Genomic DNA, 21,606 nt, shown 5'->3' with positions numbered 1-21,606 from the left:
GAAAAAAAGGAAAAAAAAACTGCTCATTTCAAAATCAAGGTCAGATTTACAGAAATAAATCGCAATTGTGGAGGCCTTATAACACTAGACCTGTGTATCACTGAACTCTCCTGCACATGTTTTGATCCAACGAAGGAGACAGGGATGGCTAGTCAACGCTACCTTGAGGCTGTGGTTGTCCAGTTTGGCGGTCTTGCCCTCTGTGGTGAGCCCGTGGAGCTGTTCCAGCAGGTCCTCTCTCTCCGCTCGCCCTTTGACCTCCGTCCTCTGGAGCTGCTCGCTCAGGTCCTCCACGCGGCTGCAGCACACAACATACTGTAGGTCTTCATTTCTATCATTGGGGTTTTATCCTTGGTTTGTAATAATAATATATATATATATATATTAGGGCTGTCAGTTTATCGCATGAATTAGATTAATTAATTACACAGCAAATTATCGTGTTATGAAAATTAACTGAAAATTAATTAAAAAAAATTTTTTAAATCTTTTTATAAAATCATTTTATTTTTTTATTTTTTATTCATTCCATAATAACGTAGAATAAACATTTACAATTTTTTTTTTAAATGGTCCAATTGCATGTTCTTGGTATCTGATTCTATTCTGATCTATGAATCTCAGGGAATGTATTCCCAGTGTCAGAAATACTGTGTCTGTTACTAGGCTTGAGTAAATTGTAATGAACCAAATGAGAATATCAATTCAATTATATACACGATGGATCAATCAAATTAGCGATTTTTTCGAATGGCGATCGGAAATTGGAATAAACCATTTGGATACCATCTGATCTCAGGTAAGGAATCTATGTTATCAGTACATTTCCGTTTTATACCGTTTTGAATACGAGTATAGTTTTGGAGATTTCTAGTAATTCCAGAGAAATCCGCGATAATAGCTCTTTAGTGGAATACACAAAACATGTTGTAATTTTTTGGCTGATTTATCAATAGTTTTCAAATAAACGCTAGATTATCGATAGTATATGTGTCCTTATGCACGCTAGAGAAGCGGGCTGAAAAATCGATTATCCATGACTAGGTCAGCGCTAACGTTACGCACACACACGCGCGCTCCGATGGCGGAGAAAAAAACATCTGATTAACCCAATACTGGTAAAATAGAGTCCTTACCTCACACCAGATGTTCTGCAAAAAGATTAATCCAATTCCTGATCGGCATTCCAAATATTGATCGCGTTTATTGATCCAACGTTATAGTCCAAAACACATAATCGACCCTTCTCCCAGCCTCGCCAGTGAATGTGATAACACGATACTGCTTGCCCGAGAAGGGAAACCCAGGACCAGAGTTTTTTTCTGATGCAGTCCCATCCAATCCAATGATGTGCAATACCATCCGGGAGACGATAGGCGGCGGTATTTGCCCTTTTCGAGCTCAGACCCATTCCCAATGATAACGTCAGGCTGGATGGATGAAAAATTTATGGATATCGCTAATAAAAGAAATAACGATTAAAACCCGAGTTTTCTCTGGTCTTGGCACGCAACGCATGGCGAGTTAACCGACTAATCTCGTGGTTGGCCCTGAATTGGTTAATGAATATAACTCTGTTTGAATACTATAATATTAGTGTAGCCTAATCTTTATCTGCAACTGTGAAGAAAAACCCCATTGGTTTAAACAGAATGAATAGACAAAAAAAATAAGAAAAAAAAGATTTATAAAAAATAAGAAATTCGAATGTTGATTTAGAATTTGCACGCCAACGTAATGAACAAAGGTCAGAACGTTCGAACGTTTGGGCTCAGCCTTAGTTCCAAGTGGCTCGAATGAAGCCTTTCACTTGCCCGGGTACCATTTCTGCGCCCGGACCATATAAAATGTAACACACAGTGTGAAATAAGTTTTCAAAGGGTAGGCGATACTGCCACCTAGCAGAATTCGGCCGGCATTGCACTCTTGAGGTCTCAGAATGAGTCCAAATGATACACGAGGTCCGTGAGACTGTATAGAATATTAAAATAGAATAAAAGAAAAAACGATGAAAACGATCGAAAACACAACTTTTATCAGGTTTTGGCGCTCAACCGCTGGCGAGATAACCCGATTGTTTACGTGATTGGCGCTGAAAGTGTTAATATATATATATATGATAATAATAGCCATTGATTGGCCCGGAATGTCTAGGCTTCAAGGGGAACTATGCCCGTTTTCAGAATTCATATTAGTTATTCCCATGTTCTACGATGGTCCAAGAATTTACATGAACAATTCACTCCCAAATCCCCAAACTTGAGTGCTAAATCTCAAGTATAAATTCTGAACTGTGTTACACTGTAGTGAGAGAAAACACAGTTCATCAGACACTCCACCTTATGAGAGACACTTAGAATTAACAAATAATTTATCACAAACAAGTATGTGTCCCTTATGCTTGTAGCAAATACATTGAGCAAAACTGCATCTTTGATTACAGTGACTCAGCTCAAAGCGGGGGCAGACGTGGGCCGGGTCGCTAGATAGCACTAGGGCTGACCTTCAAACCTTTTTTTGGCAATATAAGCTTTGGGGCCGAGCTTCGATTTTAATTCGAAGCTTCAAAAAAAATATATATATATATATATATTAATTATAATTATTATTTCATTTTTCAGTCATGTTTGAGTGAAGGAGCCAAAAAGCTTAGGGTCTACTTCTCTGGTTTCTGACTTAGGGAGACTAGCTCATGTTCACAAATATTGTTTGTACGGAGGTTCAGTATTCTTAACTTTATGATGGTTTAGTAGGGATTTTCTGGGTACCCCTTCTGTAATTCTAAATTGGCCGGATATCTTCCAGGTTTTATTGAGTATGCTTAGCATGGTTATGGATTTACACTTTACTCCTAGAAATTACGATAAAAGGTGTGATTTCACTGACGTACTATACAACCAAAACAATCATAGAAATGGCCAATTGAAACCCTCATGGTGACTTACTTTTGTCTGTTCATCACAAATGATGTAATGTCAAACCAAGTTATAAAGTTTACACTTTATATTTATTGGTAAAGGATTTGCACTACAACTCGTACACCTTACTGTAAATTGTACCTAAATTGTACCTCATCCCATTTCTGCTCTGCACTATATAGTATTGTATATTAGTACATTGCATAGTATATTGTATGGTAACTCAGTTACTTCTATTCTGCATCGAACATTGTACATATGTCTATACTGAACACTGTGACCTCTATTTTTACTTCTATTTTACATGCTATACTATTTTATTTCATACTTATCTTGTCTAGCACAGTCTCTGGAGCGTAACAGTAAGAAGCATTTTGTATAAAAGTATTCTGTACTTCTGTATGACAACTATTATTAAAGAAACTTGAAACTAGGGGTGGGACAAATACACAACTTCCCTACTTTTAGGTTATAAAAGCATAGTGTGGGTAGTAGGGTTTGTAGCATCTGTCTGATTGTGTAGGTACTGAGGGTAGTAGGTTTAGTAGCTTCTGTCTCATTGTGTAGGTACTGAGGCTAGTAGGTTTAGTAGCTTCTGTCTGGTTGTGTAGGTACTGAGGCTAGTAGGGTTAGTAGCTTCTGTCTGATTGTGTAGGTACTTTCATCAAAAACTCAAACAAGGAATGCAAAATCCAATTACTACAAAAATAGTTTTATTCCAAAACAGTTTTGGAATAAACTGAACACTTTTCTCAACAAAACGGACAAAAAAACTATAAAGCAGATACAAATCAATAATGACATTATTTCTGATCCTCTACTCATATCCCAAGCATTCAATAAACACTTCTCCTCTATCTGTAGTTCCCAATGCACAGACTTCTATTTTACAGCTGGTTCCCCTAACTTAAGTGCTCATAATGGTTCGTTTTATTTTAAGAAAATTCTGCCTACTGATGTTTACTATGCAATATGTGAACTGAAAGAGAGTTGTGGTGCTGGTCCTGATGGTCTTGAAGCCAAATTTATCAAACTTGCTGCTCACATATTAATGTATCCCCTTGCAGACTTGTTCAACTTATCTTTGTCTACCTCCTCATTCCCATCGATATGGAAATGTGCAAGAGTTACCCCCATTTTTAAAGCTGGAGATCAATCATATTTAAATAATTATAGACCTATTTCCATTATATGCACTATTGCGAAAATCTTTGAAAAACTTATTTTTAAACAATTATCTAAATACATTAACCTTGGCAACATTTGATCCCCTTCCAATCAGGATTCAGACCTCATTACTCTACAACCACAGCTACATTAAAATTCACCAGTGATGTGCTTTTGTCCTTTGACAAAGGCCATCTTACTGGTGCAATATTCATTGATCTTTCCAAAGTGTTCGATATGGTTGATCACTACCTCCTCCTTGACAAACTGTACTCTATTGGTTTACACCGAAATGCCCTACTATGGTTTAGTGCCTATCTTCACAACAGGCGCCAGTGTGTTGTACTTCAAGGCTCTCAGTCAGAGTTTCTAACTGTTGAGAAAGGTGTTCCTCAGGGTTCCATATTGGGGCCACTTCTCTTCTCTATATTTATTAATGATCTGCCAGATATTTGTTCCCACTGTCAAGTCCAGCTCTATGCTGCTGATACCGTTATTTATGTCTCTGATAAAAACATTAATCAAATTCAACATTTTCTACAGTCAGACTTCAATCTGGTCCAAAAATGGCTTAAAAACAACAAACTATTACTGAATAAGAGGAAGTCTTGTAGCATGCTGCTTGGCCACTCACGTAGTGGTGCAAATTCCATTGACCTACAAATCAATTTTGAAGACGGCTCCTATCTTGAAAAAGTGGATTCATTTAAATACCTCGGTATCACGATCGATCCAGAACTCTCATTCAAACTTCACATTGAACTTACCATTAAAAAAACATATGGCAGCTTGTGCTCACTTTATCCCTCAATCAATTGTTTCTCATTTGAAGTGAGGAAAAGAATAATCTCCCAAGTACTACTTCCCATTGTAGATTATGCTGATATTGTATATCTGAACACCACAGACACTAATCTCAAACCTCTCAATGTATTATATAACTCCCTATGTAGATTTGTGCTGAGGTGTCCATACAGAACACACCACTGCTCTCTGTATAGTTTGCTTGATTGGCTGCAGCCTAAGGCAAGAAGGCAACTTCACTGGTACCTATTCCTTTTTAAATGTGTTCACTTTAACTGTCCTTCTTACTTTAAACAGTCTCTGGAACCATATACATCACCATACCCGCTTAGACATTCACAACATCCCTATTTTACTGTTCCCAGAAGAATATTTTCTGAAGCTGGACGAAGGTCATTCCATTACAAAGCTCCATCTGACTGGAACAACCTTCCTCTTTCTCGCAGATCTGTTACCTCTCTTGGCCGCTTCAAGACTTCACTGTATTCACATCTCGAAACTACCTGTTCATGCTTTTAACACTGCTTGTACATACGTCTATTTCTGACTTTGAGATAGGTCATTGTATTGTATACTTGACTTCTTTGTTTAAAATGAGTTGGTGAATGGGGGTGTGGGTGGGAGAGGATGAGCAAGCTACAGTAACTGTATCTGTACATTTGTGTATTGTGTACTTGTACTGTATGTAATGTTTTACGTTTGTGCATAGGACCCCCTCTAAAATGAGATGCTGCATCTCAAGGGGCTATCCTTTCAATAAATTCTGACCAAATTCTACTGAGGCTAGTAGGGTTAGTAGCTTCTGTCTGATTGTGTAGGTACTGAGGCTAGTAGGTTTAGTAGCTTCTGTCTCATTGTGTAGGTACTGAGGGATTTCAGACGCAGCAAAGGACTCCTGCTCCTAGTAATGGAAGCTATGGCAACAGCTGCCCCTACCTGTTTAGGACTGACACCTCAATCTCCAGCTGACTCTTGTCCTTCACTTCCTCAGCGTGGCGGATGCGCCAGCTCTCAGCGGCTGACAGAACATCTGTCACCTGCTTCTCCTGGTATAGAAATAAAACACAGAAACTGAACTCAAAAGCTCCAAAACATGTAACATCTTCTGTCCACAATTTGCGATTACTTTCAATCTCTAGACCCTATTTTTCTATCACCCGGTATTACACACTGGGCAATTACGACCAAATTATTGTCAATTTGGACCATGAATGATGAGTGAGTTGAGTTACAAGGTATAAGGTACAAGGTATTTCCAGAGGGACCCCGTTTTCATATCAGCGGAACCACTTAAGGTTGAGAAAAGCTCTCTATAAAAGGAACCCCATGATACAAGAAGTTGTGCAGCCAGTCAGGGTTCTATTCCACCAACCATGTCCAGGAGCTGGGCGGTCAGCTGGCCTGCGACGTCCTCACTGCGCTCAGCCCGGAGCTTCTGGGCTCGCGTGGCCCTCTTCAGAGCCTCCCGGTCTGTGCCGGCCTGCTGCCTCAGACCTCCCAGCTGCTCCGCGAGCTGCTCCATCTCCCCCCGCTGCTGGTTGGCTGCTCGCTCCAGGTTCTAAGACCAGTGGAATTGAAGTGGAGATAGTCAAGCTGTGACTATTACTTTGATATCAGGCCACTCTGTGTGACCTGTGATTCGGTTAGCACAGAAGAACACTAAACCAACTGAACTGCCGTGGCTACCAGTCATGCGCAGGTAAAGCTTTCACTACAGAGATGAACGGACAATGCTCTGTCCAGTGTATGAGGTGCAGTTTCTACAAGCAAAATGCTATGTTCTATGTTATGCCTATGTTCATTTTATACTAATTGCTGTGGTGCACTCTGGACTGCGGTCCATGTGTGAAGAGTACTATATAGATAGTTATTCATATTTATTATTGTTATATTGTAGAAATGTGTGCATTGAAATATCTGTAAAGTCTCAACGACATTGAAAATGAGGATGACCTCAATTGTAATTGAGAATAAATAAAGGTTGATGATATACCATTATGAGGAGATTTAGCTCATATCAAACCTTATGCTCGGTATTTGATAAGGCTTGCTAGCATGAGCTGTTAATTCCACTTTTAACTATATAGATTATTTGTGCAGAACTTTTTCACTCATGTCCTGGTGAGGGAGAGCTCTGTACTTCCCTGAAATCTGAGTTGCATGTGTGATTCGTGACGTCACTAATAGTTTGAACCCATTGTTGGATTCTTCTGTAATCAGCCAATCTCATCTCGTCATCTCCTTCGTGACTTTCCCTGTTCTGCGTTGTGTTTGTTTCAATACTTCACATTGGCTGTCACCCACTGTATCAACCCCTGTTAGTACATCCGTTAGTCATAAGAAACGACACTGCAACGTGATCTCTTTCCTTAGATCCTCATGTTTATTTTCATAAACATAGCCTCTGTACCAGATGGAAACACCGTTCTGTATTGTCCTTGTTCAGTCTTAATTCTCTTTAATCCAATGGTTCTCTCTCTCGTCGAAGCCAACAACCATTTCCTGTTAGCCGAAGCTAGTGATGATGTGTCACTATTTCCCCTCCCTCACCCAGCGAGGGTGGGGAGGGATGAAAGTCTCTGATCAACGCGTCTGGGCGTCGTATCTCAGTCTAACTTATCCCGGAAGAAACTCACATCATAACGTCTTCTCCCTAGCAACAGGGACCCGCCCCCTTTTCTTGTTACTACGTGATGTGCTGCCATGGCAACTGATCTTCACCTTTAGCATGGTTCTATCGATGTCAAACTATTCTCCATAGTGCTGACGACCTTAGCATTCACACACCCTGCTTGATACCGTGGAGACACACACCGGCTGCCGGCTACTTTTAAGATCTATAGATCCGTCTGAGTAGATGCTGTCACCCACCAATACATTATATACACATTGAAAAACATAGATTCCTTCACCATCAACATGTGGTAACTTGACACCTTTATCTTCAGCATACACAGAAAGCCAAGTAGGTATTGACATGTCTTGAAAAAATATATTGCAGCTGACTAGGAATTCCTGGTAAATATCAACAGGCATTTGTTGCCAATTTGCATTTTCAGTCGTTTATGGAATGACTTGGTGGAAAATAAAAACATTTATACAAACTGTTACTCAATATAGAACATTGTGCAAGTGTTAGTGAAGAGTACTTAGCCTGTGTTTAAAGTCATTCATTAGAGCTAAGCATCAGACAAAACATAAACATTCCCCTCCAAATGTATTTTAACCCTTTCACTGCCACACTACCAAATGGTTAACCCTTTCACTACCACACTACAGAAGGTTAACTCTTTACTATCACACTACAGACGGTTAAAGACGGTAGTCTGATAGTAAAGGGTTAACCTTCTGTCGTGTGGCAGTGAAAGGGTTAACATTCGGTATTGTCGCAGTGAAAGGGTTAACCATTTGGTAGTGTGGCAGTGAAAGGGTTAAAATGCATTTGGAGGGGAACGTTTATGTTTTGTCTGATGCTTAGCTCCAATGAATGACTTCAAACACAGGCTAAGTACTCTTCACAACCACTGTCCAGAACACGTACCAACACTCCACTCAAATGTCAAGGTAATTCCTTTGATTAGCGCATAATTATTATTATACAATGCAGCCAACAACAAACAGATGAACAAACAAATTAACAAACCTTGATCTGTACCACAAGGCGGTTGTTATCAGCTTCCTTACTACGAAGCTGTCCTTGCAAATGGGCCCGTGTTGATTCCAGAGCTTTTGACAATTCCCCGGCACTCTTAGCATTGCCCTGTATCAAGAGAGCGTTACTGGGAAAACTTCATGAAAAACTATTAAAGGAGAACTCCACAAATATCAACTTAAAGGTTATAGGGAGGTGTAGTCTGACGTCACTTTGGACCGCCCGAGAGGTCCACCCGTATAGGGATTTATCATTGGGAAAATGGATTATCTGCAATTGTAACAATTCTGCCTCATGAACACTGGAAAGCTTTCCATTTTTGCACAAAATGAGTTCCCTTCTATCACTAACATTATTGTTTAAGCATTTTTATATGATTAATTGCGAATATTTTCATGTTGAGCTATAGATTGTGGATGAATACGCACAGAAAGGTACACCATGCAATTGTCCATGCTTTATTTGAGATTTAACAAGACTATTTAGAAATGGGCAATGGGGAAATACGTTGCAATTTTGCGAGGTGGACCGGCCAGAAACAGCCATGACGTAACCATTACACCTCCCTATAATTCTGCAAAAGTAGACATTTCCTTAACATTTGCTCAAATATATTTTTTCTGTTTTGAGTTTCTGCCAGAGATGGTTATGAGATGATTTTATCAACATATGTGTTCCCATATCAATCTGTATTAAACATCATCATTTTGAAATAACTCAAGATCAAATATATATACCAGATCATGACTTATGTGTATAAGTCTTTCTCAAGGTCGGTACACAAAGCTTAGCAGCAGGAATTGAAAGCAGAAGAGTACAGGTGAATGAATGAAAACGTTTATTTAAAAGTGACAACACAGCTACATTGGACCAGCCACATTGACCAGATGCGTTGTTTTTCAGAATTCAGAATGTAATCGGTAGAGAGTGCAGCCATTCAATTTGTCCGTGAGGGAGAGATATGTAGAGGTAGGTTTTTAGGCAGGCATGAGGCAGGCCACCTAAAGGGAGATAATGCTTGGGAGATGCAGGTAGATTTGGGTGGAAAACTCGCCTAAGAGATAGTTAGCACGAACTTGAGTCCTGACCTAGTATGTCATCGTGGGAGAGAGTTCAGGGAGATGGCAGCTGAGGGGAAGAAGCTGTTCCAGAGTCTGCTTGACTTAGAGCAGAGGTTCCTGTAGTCTATGATTGGGATGAGAAGTGTCCTTGACAATGCTGCGTGCCTTCCTCAGACACCATTTGTGATGAATACTCAATTGCAGGGAGTGATGTACCGGCGATGCGCTAGGTTTTCTTGGTGTTGAGGGCCAGGTTGTTGTCGGCACACCATGCTGCCAGGTGCTGGACCTCCTCCCGGTAGGCCGACTCATTGTTGTTTTTGATAAGGCCCACCACTGTTGTGTTGTCTGCAAACTTGATAATGGTGTTGGTGCCATGTATAGGAGTGAAGTCGTGAGTGAAGAGAAGGGGGCTCAGCACACAGCCTTGCGGGACACTGGTGTTCAGGGTGAGGGTGGAGGAGGTGAGATTGTCTATCCTAATAAACTGGGGTCTATTATTTAGGAAGTAGAGTATCCAGTTGCAGACAGAGGGGCGTGATTACACAAACAAGCCGCATTTCTCGGAGACACTCTCTGATTGGCCGACGCCTGTTTCTACACTGGTTAAGCTTAGGCACTCTTCGAAGTAGGTTAAGGTTAGAGTTTGTCTTAGAGCGTGACGGCAAGTTCTTTCGACGGTTAAGCTTAGGCACTCTTTCGAAGTTGGTTAAGGTTAGAGTTTGTCTTAGAGCATGGCGATAGAACGCCAGGTAGTTTGCAGGCTGTTTGACGAGGAAATGGGCAAAGACACAGCTTGTCACGGATTGGCCAAACGCATCAGTGGCCAATCAGAGAGCGTCAGTCAGTGCCAATCAGAGAGCGTCTCCGAGAAATGCGGCTTGTTTGTGTAATCACGCGACAGAGGGGTTAATGTTGAGGTCCTTGGTTTCCATGAGGTCACCCAGTTTGGAGATGGGTTTGGAGGGGATGTAAGCGCTGAGGAGATAGCGTGGTCAGCTGCTCAGTGCAGTTCCTGAGCAGCTTGGGGGCCATCAGGGCATTTTAATGTGCAGTAATGTACAAGTGAAAACATATGGGAGCCACTTCTACGCAATCACAGGGCAGAACCGGAAGTCACTTCAATATGTTTATATTCTTTAATACAAAATTAAATGACAGATTGTTTCAAGGCCCTGCCTGTGAATTGACTAGGGATGCTCGATATTGGCTTTTTTACCGATACCGATATCAACCGATACCGATATATGCAGGGTTTCCCCCCCAAAAAATTGAATAATTTCAGGTAATTAACATTACATATCTCTTGTTGTGGAATTAACACAACATTATGCATACTTTTGACAATAAATAAAATCAGAATGTGTTCTTACTTGCTTGCCTGGGTAAATAAAGGTTATAGAAATGTAAAAAAAAAATATATATTTTTTTTTTGAAAACCGATACAGATATTTTCCGATATCACATTTTAATGCCGATATCGGCCGATAATATCGGTAGGCCGATAATATCGGACATCCCTAGAATTGACCTTTAGTTACAAAGTCATGTCTAAAAAGACAAACAGAGAAACTCATGCACACGGTACCTTCTCTGTATCCAGAAATGTTGAAAATTGATCAACTTCTCTCTCTCTCTCCTGTAGTTTGACCACTAGATGCTACGTGAGGAAAGAAAACATTTACAGACATCAGAAGACTTCCTAATTGACTGAAGCAGCTTTTTTTTCTTTCTTTCCTTGTGTAGTCCTGTGTTCGCCTCGCAAGTTTAAATACTTGAGCGGAGGATCTTAGAACATACTATATGCGAGTGGGGGATCTTAGAACATACTATATGTGGGTGGGGGATCTTAGAACATACTATATGTGGGCAGGGGATCTTAGAACATATTATGTGAGTGGGGAGTCATAGAACATACTATATGTGGGTGGGGGATCTTAGAACATACTATATGTGGGTGGGGGATCTTAGAACATATTATATGTGGGTGGGGGATCTTATAACATTATTGTAAGTGGGTGGGGGATTTTAGAACATTATTGTAAGTGGCCGGGGGATCTTAAAACATGATATATGTGGGTGGGGGATCTTAGAACATGATATATGTGGGTGGGGGATCTTAGAACATGATATATGTGGGTGGGGGATCTTAGAACATGATATGGGTGAGTGATCTTAGAACATGATATATGTGGGTGGGGGATCTTAGAACATAAAATATGTGGGCAGGGGATCTTAGAACATGATATATGTGAGCGGGGGATCTTAGAACATGATATATGTGGGTGAGGGATCTTAGAACATGATATATGTGGGCAGGGGATCTTCAAACATAATATATGTGGGTGAGGGATCTTAGAACATGATATACCTGTATGTGAGCGGGGGATCTTAGAACATAATATATGTGGGCGGGGGATCTTAGAACATGATATATGTGAGCAGGGGATCTTAGAACATGATATATGTTTATGTTTATTAAAGGATCCCCATTAGAGACACATGAAATAGCCTCTAGTCTTCCTGGGGTCCTGGACAAAACAAATACAATACAAATGTACATAAAAAAATACGAATAAAAAATAAAAACAAAACATAATTAAAAAATGTATACAAATATACAAATTCACATTATAAAATCTAACATTCCAGTCAAACAAAAAAAAAGATAAAACACAGATAAGTTACATACTTGACATGTTTGGAAGATATCTCTTAATATTTGTTTTGAAAGTAATTTTATTATGTATTGTGGATGAGATGTTTTTCATGATATATGTGGGCAGGGGATCTTCGAACATGATATATGTGGGCAGAGGATCTTCGAACCTGATATATATGTGTGTGAGGGATCTTAGCACATTATTGTAAGTGGGCAGGGAGGTCGACAGGTTGCCAAGATTCTCACCGCATTTTCTGCTTCTGTGTCGGTCAACCTCTTCAACAGAGAGTCCTTCTGTTCTGCCAAGTCTATCGATTCCATCTGTAAGTTAGTTAGTCAGTCAACACGAGCCACCAACAACAACACACATACAATTTAGTTGCTCCACTTTGATAAACTTGGAGGACCAATGTTTCTAATGGTGGGTGCTAGTGCCAAAATTCTGAAACTCAAACCAGAATATCAAGGCACACCAAAACTCAAACCAGAATCTCAAGGCACACCAGAACTCAAACCAGAATCTCAAGGCACACCAAAACTCAAACCTGTCATAACCCTCCGGTCCCTGCTCCCCTTATCCGTGCACCTCACCTTCCCTCACTCTCTCTTGGACAGCTCTCCTCTCATCCTCCACCCATTTGCGGTCCTGTACCCCCCCCCCCCCCCACCTGAAGGACAATTCCCAGATCTACCCTCACTACTTGCCATTCACTTGTGTCTTGTCAAATGATTATTATTCCTTAGTGTACTCCCCATCATGTTGTCCCTTCCTGTGTGCCTATTGCCTGTTGTATTCCCTTGTCTGGTTTAGTGTTATGTCTCCAGTGTGTATTTGTTATTAAGGCCCCGTTTAGACGGAAACGCTAGCAGGTGAATCCGCAAAAATATTTTTACGGATGTGCCTTTCGTTTATACGGAAACAGCGTTTTTACGGGGTGAAACCGCAAAAAAGTGAGACTACCTTCCAGGGTGGAATTCCTAGAAACGCAAAAGCTTTGCGCTTTCGTCTAAACTGTCAAATCGTATAAATCTGTTAAAACGATGACGAAAGGGTTGTCACGGCTCTGGTCGCGCGTACTACTTACGTCACATGTAGCAGGTATGCGCCAGTAGCCGAGACGTAAACAAAGCAAGTATGTCTGACTATATCAACGGAGATCACCTGAAGGCTACATTGGCAGTACTTTTAACCCTTTCACTGCCACACGACAGAAGGTTAACCCTTTACTATCACACAACCGGCTGTCGTGTGGCAGTGAAAGGGTTAAATACACAAGAATCTGTCCCGCGGCGTGAGTGGACCCACTGTCTGTGAGTGACTCTGCTTTTGTCCAATCAAATTCCCCATCCACAGTCTGCGAATCAGAGGCAGAGTAGGGCGGGTCTTCACAGCACGTCATGTGACATATGCGCCAATCGTGTGACAGCGGGGCTCCGTTTGTTACAGCGTCGTCTGCACGGAGAATTCCCCAAAACGCTCGTCTAAACGTAAAATTAAAAGTGAAACCGCAAGATGACTTTTGCGGTTTCTGTTCACAAAACGCTCGTCTAAACGGGGCCTCAGTCTTGTTTTAGTGTCACTGTTGTCTGCCAGTCTGTATTCCCTCCCAGGTGTGTCTCGTTTCCACTCAACCCTCATGTGTCAATTAGTGTGTGTATATATGTCTGGTGTGCGCTGTCGGTTCATTGTCCTGTATCCTGTGTATCCTGTTCCTGTCGTGGTTAGTGTTATTCGTCTGTTAGCTTTTGTCAGCTTTGCTGAGTTTCAGTTTGTGTGTTTTCAGTTTGTAGTGTTTCCTAGTAAAGTCCTTTGGAATCACAACCCGCTGTCTCCTGCCTGCTCTCTACTCGTTCTGTCCTGCACCTGGGTCCTACACACCTACCCAACCCTAACAAAACCAGAATCTCAAGGCACACCAAAACTCAAACCAGAATCTCAAGGCACACCAAAACTCAAACCAGAATCTCAAAATCATCTTAATCAATAATACAGATGATCTCAATGTCATGATTATTGTCATTAGATTTCCCCTATATGGTATACTGACAAATTATTACATTTGAGAAAATTGCAGATTTTCCTTAATCTTATCATTCTGTGAGGACATGTGTTAACTTACCAACTTTATATATATATATATATATTGGGGATGTCCCGATCCGATCACGTGAAATTAAACCCTAACCCTAACCCTTTTTAATCCCAATTTCTCACATTACATTCACCCTGAATGTTGACGTTATCCAGGTTAAAAGTTAACTTCATTCAAGCGAGGCATTGCAATCCTTGACATAAATCATTTGATGTATAATTAAATCAAAGGTAATGCATTTGGGTCTGAGAGTGTGGCTGGTCTGCCGTTCTGCAGCTGGATACTATTGGTTTGTTTTGGCAAAATTCTTCTGCTCTGTGTGACAATAAATAAATGAATGATGATATGCAATTTAAAACCAAAACAAAGGCATCAGTATGAGTTTAAGACGTGAACATGGTCATGTTTGTTGAATAAAAAAAGAAAAAGCAAAAAAAAAAGTAAAAAGAAAATATATATATATACTTTTTTTAATTTTAATTTTTTGATCGGATCTGGAAAGATCGGTATCGGTAGATACTCAAAATCACATGATCGGGATCGGATCGGGAGCAAAAAAACGTGATCGGGACATCCCTAATATATATATATATATATATATATATATATATATATATATATATATATATATATATATATATAATAACTTGATTGGGACATTGGGACCCCAGGGAATTTGAAAAAGGTGATGGTATAATCTTGAATACAACATTATACATAAATTATACTCCTGATGTAAACGCTGCTATTATTATTGATAATTGTCCTCCTCTGGAGGAATCCATAATTATGTGAGGAAGCCAGGAGCCATGTGTGAGGAGGACAAAGTGAGCAGGTTTTGCATGAAAAAGGTGCTAGCAAAAGATGAGTATACAAACCTGCTCTCCCTCCAAGGACAGCATGAGAGAAGGAAGACATGTTAGTACGCTGTTAGAACATCTAGCTAATCTAACACAGCAAAAGGTATCCTGCTCATTAAGGGCCCAATTCAGAGTTCAGGACTTAAACACTGTGCTTAACTCCACACCTATCTAAAGTGTCTAAGGTGTAGAGGTTTTCTGGGATCAGAACCTCACTATGAGCTGGCTGGGAGAACACCTTGTTGCCCTCACTTAAAATACAATTAATAATTAATGTTTAAATGTGTCCTACTCTCATTATGGATATGTAAGGGTGTGTTTGCAAAAATTTACTAATTGACATCAACTAGTTGACAGAGGATGTGTGGTTAGATGTTTCAGGGTGCTACTAGTTGACATATAGTGTGTGTGGTTAGATGTCTAAGAGTGCTACTAGTTGACACAGAGGTCTTGGTGTGGTTATGGTGTGTGGTTATATGTCTAGGTGTGGTTAGTGTGTGTGTTCCCAAAGTGGGGTTCGCGAGCCGCCGCGGGGGGGTCGCCAGATGATACTTTTCTCTTTTTTTTTTATGCAGTCAGGCCACTGAACTTAGAAGCAGGCCAGGCCAGTGTTTCTAGTTGCACCAGCGCAATAGTTAGATAACGGGGAACAACCAGGAGATCACTGCAACTCACACAAGTTGGAGAACTATCTCTCTCTCTCTGTCTCTTGGTCTCACACACACAAAGGGAGCTGCATGTGATTGGTGGAGGCGGGACCCTTACAAAAAACCGTTGTTGCTAATCATTGACACATGCTAGCCTGTAATAATCCCCCCCAGCATTTGATATATTGCAAATATATGCCATCACACACACTGGCGTTTAAAGGGTTCGAATTATAAAATGAATATGTGGTGTTATGATCAGGGCTGAAGTTGAATAAAAGATTATATTTTTTTCAATCTGAGATTACAAAAAAACAGAAAATCCATAAAAATCAGTGTTGTTGCTTACATATGCTAGCCTGTTTTTTAACAATAATTTTGTTAAAATCACAAACACTGGCATTTAAAGGGTACAAATAAAAAAATGCTTGCACCAGAATGCAGGAAATGAAGTATTTTTCTTTTTTTATCCACTTTTTCTCCCATTTTCTATATTTTCCTCCCATCCCAATTTCGTATCATCCAATTCAACCCTCCCCTGTCACGGACGCTGTTTCTTGCCTCCCACAAGCCGGCTGCAATGTGGACTAAGTCATACATAGCACAAGTCCCCTCCGGTACTTGAGGTAACAGCAGTCGCATCTTTTCACCTGCGCAGCTCGATCTCTCGTGGCGAGTGCCTTGCCCACTACGCCACGTAGCCGCCTCAGGAAATGAAGTCTTTGTAACAAAAATATTTTCTGGTGGGGGACCCCCAGACCCCCTGCTTAAAAAGTGGCCTGACTGGGGCTATATTTTGCACTATATTTCCTGGCCTGAATGATTTCCCCAGTCCGGCCCTGGTTAAAAGCCTCCAATGCTTATTAGTGTGTGTGCGTTTGAACGTTTGCATGTTTCAACCATACATTTCCATTTATAAAAAAAATATATATATATTATACTTTTTTTTTTAATATATATTTTTTACCTCCTATAATAGTGGGGGTCGCGGCCTGAAAAGTTTGGGAACCCCAGCCCTATATGAGCAGACCAGGAGCTCGTCACGGCGGTGTCTCTCACCTGTGCTCTCACCATTCTTGCTTTTTGCTCTTTATGCTGCTTGTAAACTGTTGATTATATCCTGAACCAAGGAGGCTGGTGCACCCAGCTCTCCACCTTTTGTTATTTAAATAGGAAATAAATATTGTTATTTTTGCTAAAGACGTGTCCGACTCTTCTTGTTGTCCACCATTTTACAACCAAGGCCTACCGGGAAACAAGCCATATTCCTGTGACTGTTGAGGCCTTAGGGCAAGTCAGATATGCTTGGTTGTAACATGGGGGCTCCGGGATTCAAGCAGGTGAGTATGCTCTTATTTGTAATTTGATTTGACTGTCTTGTATGCTTTAAAATAGTTAGTTTAGATGACACCACAGGTAGGTAATTATCATTTCTGGCTTTTGTTAGAATCCTGTGGACCGCTTAACCATGGGGCAGTCATTGAAATGATTAGTACCATATGCCTGATGGGTGTATGGTCAATATGATCTTTGGCTGGTCGCAGGTACGGTTGAAGAGGGTTAGGGCTACAGTGAGTATAGCTTTCAGTATAGGTAGGTTTAGGGGGCCAGATAAATATATAGTTAGTTGGTTAGGAACTGAACTAAGTTTTTTGTTGTTATGGTAGACATGTGGTGGTCTAACAGTCTTTAATAGACTGCAGTTTAGAATTTGAAGCTATTTGATAGTCTTATCAAATTATAATGAGCACCTGTTTGAATGTTGTTGTTGCGTGTTGTTTGAGTTAACACAAGAGGTTTAGCCTCACATTGTTTGTGTTTCTGGAGAGTTTTGGAATAAATGTCTAAAAGTAAATGACTCCACAAGGTATATCTTGTTGTGTGGTTCAACTCAGCAGAGATCTATAACTAGTATCAAGTAGCATTGTCTGCTGTGCCGGGTTTGGCGATATTATGGTATATGATCTGTATGCATTTGTAGTCCATAGTGTTGATATTGAGTTCAACTCAGGTCTTTACTAATATTAAGTAGCGTAGTCTACAGTGCCGAGGTCTGGCAATATTGAGTGTATGACCAGTGCGTCCGCGTGTGCGCACCAGTATGTTATGCCGTGTGATTTAGTTCCAGTGCTAACATTAAAATGTGTGGATACAGGGAGTTGGAATTTGAACAGCATGTCGTAAGGACGGCTGGTAAATGTTTGTTTTGGGATATTGGAACAATTGAGTTTGTGCTACATCGTTTGAGTGGAGCACAGCTGTTAATTATATTGTATCTAAAGCATATCTCTCTTGTTGTCACAATTACCGTGAGTATAGTAAAAATGGCGTTAGACATGGATGACTTTGTTGAGGAACCAACGAGAGAGAAGGTGATGAAATGTACCAAAGATGAGTTAATGCAAGTAGCTGGTCATTATTCGATAGAGCTCGATGCAGGCCAAAAGAAAGAGAATTTGCTAAATCGGTTGATTGAGGAGCTGGATAAAGCAGAGTGTTTTGGTGTGGCTGCTGGTAAATCTCTGGGTGAAGGAGATGTAGATATCAAGGCCCGTGCGGAGCACCATAAACAAGATGTGGAGAGCTTTAGGTTAAGGTCGCGGGAGCTAGATTAAGAGCTTGCTTGCTTTCATGATAAAGCGGCTGCTGCCAAGGCTAGCTGTGGTTAGGGTGTATAGTTAGATGTCTAGGTGTGGTTAGGGTGTGTGGTTAGATGTCTAGGTGTGGTTAGGGTGTATAGTTAGATGTCTAGGTGTGGTTAAGGTGTGTGGTTAGATGTCTAGGTGTGGTTAGGGTGTGTGGTTAGATGTCTAGGTGTGGTTAGGGTGTGTGGTTAGATGTCTAGGTGTGGTTAGGGTGTGTGGTTAGATGTCTAGGTGTGGTTAGGGTGTGTGGTTAGATGTCTAGGTGTGGGTCGGTACCTCGCGGCTGTGCTGCTCTCGGAGCAGGTGGCGAAGAGTGCGGTTGGTCGCCTCAAAGGTCTCCAGTTTCTGCAGCAGCAGCTCTTTGTGTCGTGCTGAGATGGATGACTCGAAGCCAGACAGCCTCTTCTCCACCCAGAAGAAAAGTAGACAACAACAAAAGCAGAACTTTTAATTAAGTCGTTACAAGATACTATGACAGTTGCCTTGATGTTGGATGATGTAAGCCAGGGGTGTCAAACTCATTTTCACAGAGGGCCACATCAGCATTATGGTTGCCCTCAAAGGGCCAAAGACCATATAAATGTTAATGTAATGTAAAATAAATGTAGCTACTCATTTACATATTGTTAAACATGTTGTTTCTGTATTTATTACTTATTCAAGTTATACATATTGCATATGCATTTGCATAGATGTAAAAATATATGTTAGCTTATGTTATTTTAACAAATAATTTTAGTTTATCAGAACCCCATATTACTCCATCAATCAATGATCAAACCATTCAAGTAAATAACAAAGAAGAATATCATCAAATACAAGCTATGACATTAAGTTTGTTCAAAACCTTTTTGTCACAGTCAAGAGGGGCAGAACTAACAACTGTGAGCTGCAAAGAACGCGTGGGACAGATGTAGCAGATGTTACAAAAACAAATGGCTGCACACAACCTTGCAGAGGCCATACATCCAACTAATGGAAGATAGTTTAATTAACTTTAATTAACAGATTGCAGAATGGGTACAGTACAGTACAGCTCAATACACACAATTGTTAAGGGGATGCAGACCAGAGAAAGACTTTCGACTTGTTTACATCAGGGTCCCCCATTTTCAATTCGTAATGAAATTGCTATTATGTGTCTGCATGAACACACAACTGTAACTGTACTCAAAAATAACAAAATAAGGGTTGTCTCAGTTCACAACTATATTGGTCAAGTTTTGGGTGGGACTTGTTTGCGTCCCTACAGCTTCTTATTCAATTGAGCGAGATGCTCGGTTATGTCACACAGCCAGCTTGCATCTGACAGTTCAGACAATATTTCTTCAACCCTTTGTTACCTATTCCGCCTGGATCTTTTTTGTATTTTGGGCTGTAAAATTGTCAAAGAATGTCTGAGGAGTAAGTGCTTTTGGCTTTTTTCCTTTGTTACTTCATCAATACCTCAGATGTTCAACACACATGTATGTGTAATAACTAAGGCTGTCAAAGCTTTATTAACGCATTAACCCAGAATTATTTTAACGCCGCTATTTTTTAACCCAAGATTAATGTTTAAAAAAAAAAAAAAAAATCCAGAGCTCTTGGGGGGCCACATCAAATGACGTGGCGGGCCACATTTGGCCCGCGGGCCATGCGTTTGACACCTATGATGTAAGCTATCAAACTTGTTGATGATAGTTTGAAATATTAACCTCTGGTAAACATATTATAATTAGAGATGTTATCTGCCGATATTGGCATTCAAATGTAATATCGGAAATTATCGGTATCGGTTAAAAAAAAAAATAATAATATATATATATTTTTAAATGTATTTAACCTTTATTTACCAGCAAGTAAGAAGAAATTCATACTTTATTTATTGTCAAAAAAGGGGGGGGGGGGGGACCCTGCATATATCGGTATATCGGATTTCGGCAAAAAAGCCAACATCGAACATCCCTAGTTATAATACATTCTAAATAGGTTTGTATGCATTGTGAGAGGGATATATACTGTATAGGTTTGTATGCTTTGTGAGAGGGATATATATAGAGATTTGTGTGCTTTGTGAGAGGGATATATATACAGGTTTGTATGCACTGTGAGTGATATATACTGTAGATTTGTATGGATTGTGAGAGGGATATACTGTATACAGGTTTGTGTGCTTTGTGAGAGGGCTATGCTGTAGGTTTGTGTGCTTTGTGAGGGGGATATACTGTATAATTTGTGTGCTTTGTGAGAGGGAAATATATTTATTTTTTATTTAACCTTTATTTTACCAGGTAGTCACTTGAGATCAATGATCTCTTTTTCGAGCAAGACAGCAGCAAAACAAAAAACAAACATACAATACACAAACACAGACAGAGACATAAAAGGCAAAGTGGGGCAAGAGGATACATTTGAGCTGCAGCAAACAAGATTGAATGGGATTGGGGGAGATTAGAGGGTAGGGTAAAAAAGGTAGAAAGAGGAGGGAAGGTGAGGCTTTGCAAGAGGTTGCTGGGGAGAGAAGGTCAAGTTAATAAATATAAAATATAACACCACAAGGGCTGTCCCCGACTAAGGATTTGGATGGTCGATTATGATTGGCCAAAATGTGCCGTTAGTCGACTATTTGTTAAAAAAAAAAAAAACGTATAATATTTGTAATTAAAAAGATAAAAAAATTGGCTGTGGGGGGTGCCTAATGTCTGAATGAGTCGACTGAAGGCTTCTTGTCCTCTGCAAAAGCATGCAATTGGTCCACTGATGGATACATCTTGATATTTGACTAGTCTAGTGTGTTCATTAGATGGGTGAAATCCTCTTTCAGTGCCTCTGTGCCTGTTTTCGTAGGCAGTTAGCCTCTGGTATGCGTGCCATTAGCGTTAGCCACGCTTCTATGCCTCTTTTCTTTTGGAAAGAATGATACATTTTTTTATAAATATATATATTTTTTTATATTCAACTAAGATGTTGGCCAGTCGACTACGGCTCCTTTCGACCGATTAGTCGACTAATCGACCAATAGGGGTCAGCCCTGCACCACATTATGCAGTGAAGTATCAACATTCTCCCATCTCATTCTTTAAAATGCCCGTAATTTGAACTTTAAAATCAGGTA

At 40.3% G+C, this 21,606-nt stretch overlaps 1 protein-coding gene across 1 annotated transcript in view; it reads right to left on the bottom strand.

The window, feature by feature from the left end:
* Positions 1–21,606, bottom strand: part of odf2a (outer dense fiber of sperm tails 2a) — an 80,280-nt gene that overhangs the window by 24,137 nt on the left and 34,537 nt on the right. The window contains exons 9-15 of the mRNA XM_084324267.1: positions 18,786–18,911; positions 12,511–12,585; positions 11,191–11,262; positions 8,533–8,649; positions 6,262–6,447; positions 5,826–5,935; positions 163–298 (exon numbers count right to left, since the gene is read on the bottom strand). Coding sequence (XP_084180393.1) covers positions 163–298; positions 5,826–5,935; positions 6,262–6,447; positions 8,533–8,649; positions 11,191–11,262; positions 12,511–12,585; positions 18,786–18,911 — 822 coding nt within the window. The remainder of the gene's footprint in view (positions 1–162; positions 299–5,825; positions 5,936–6,261; positions 6,448–8,532; positions 8,650–11,190; positions 11,263–12,510; positions 12,586–18,785; positions 18,912–21,606) is intronic.

Source organism: Notolepis coatsorum (genome assembly GCF_963971535.1).
Source record: "Notolepis coatsorum genome assembly, chromosome: 11".
Lineage (NCBI taxonomy): Eukaryota > Metazoa > Chordata > Actinopteri > Aulopiformes > Paralepididae > Notolepis > Notolepis coatsorum.
The sequence above is the reverse complement of the archived record's forward strand: the minus strand, read 5'-3'. Positions and strand labels throughout refer to the sequence as shown.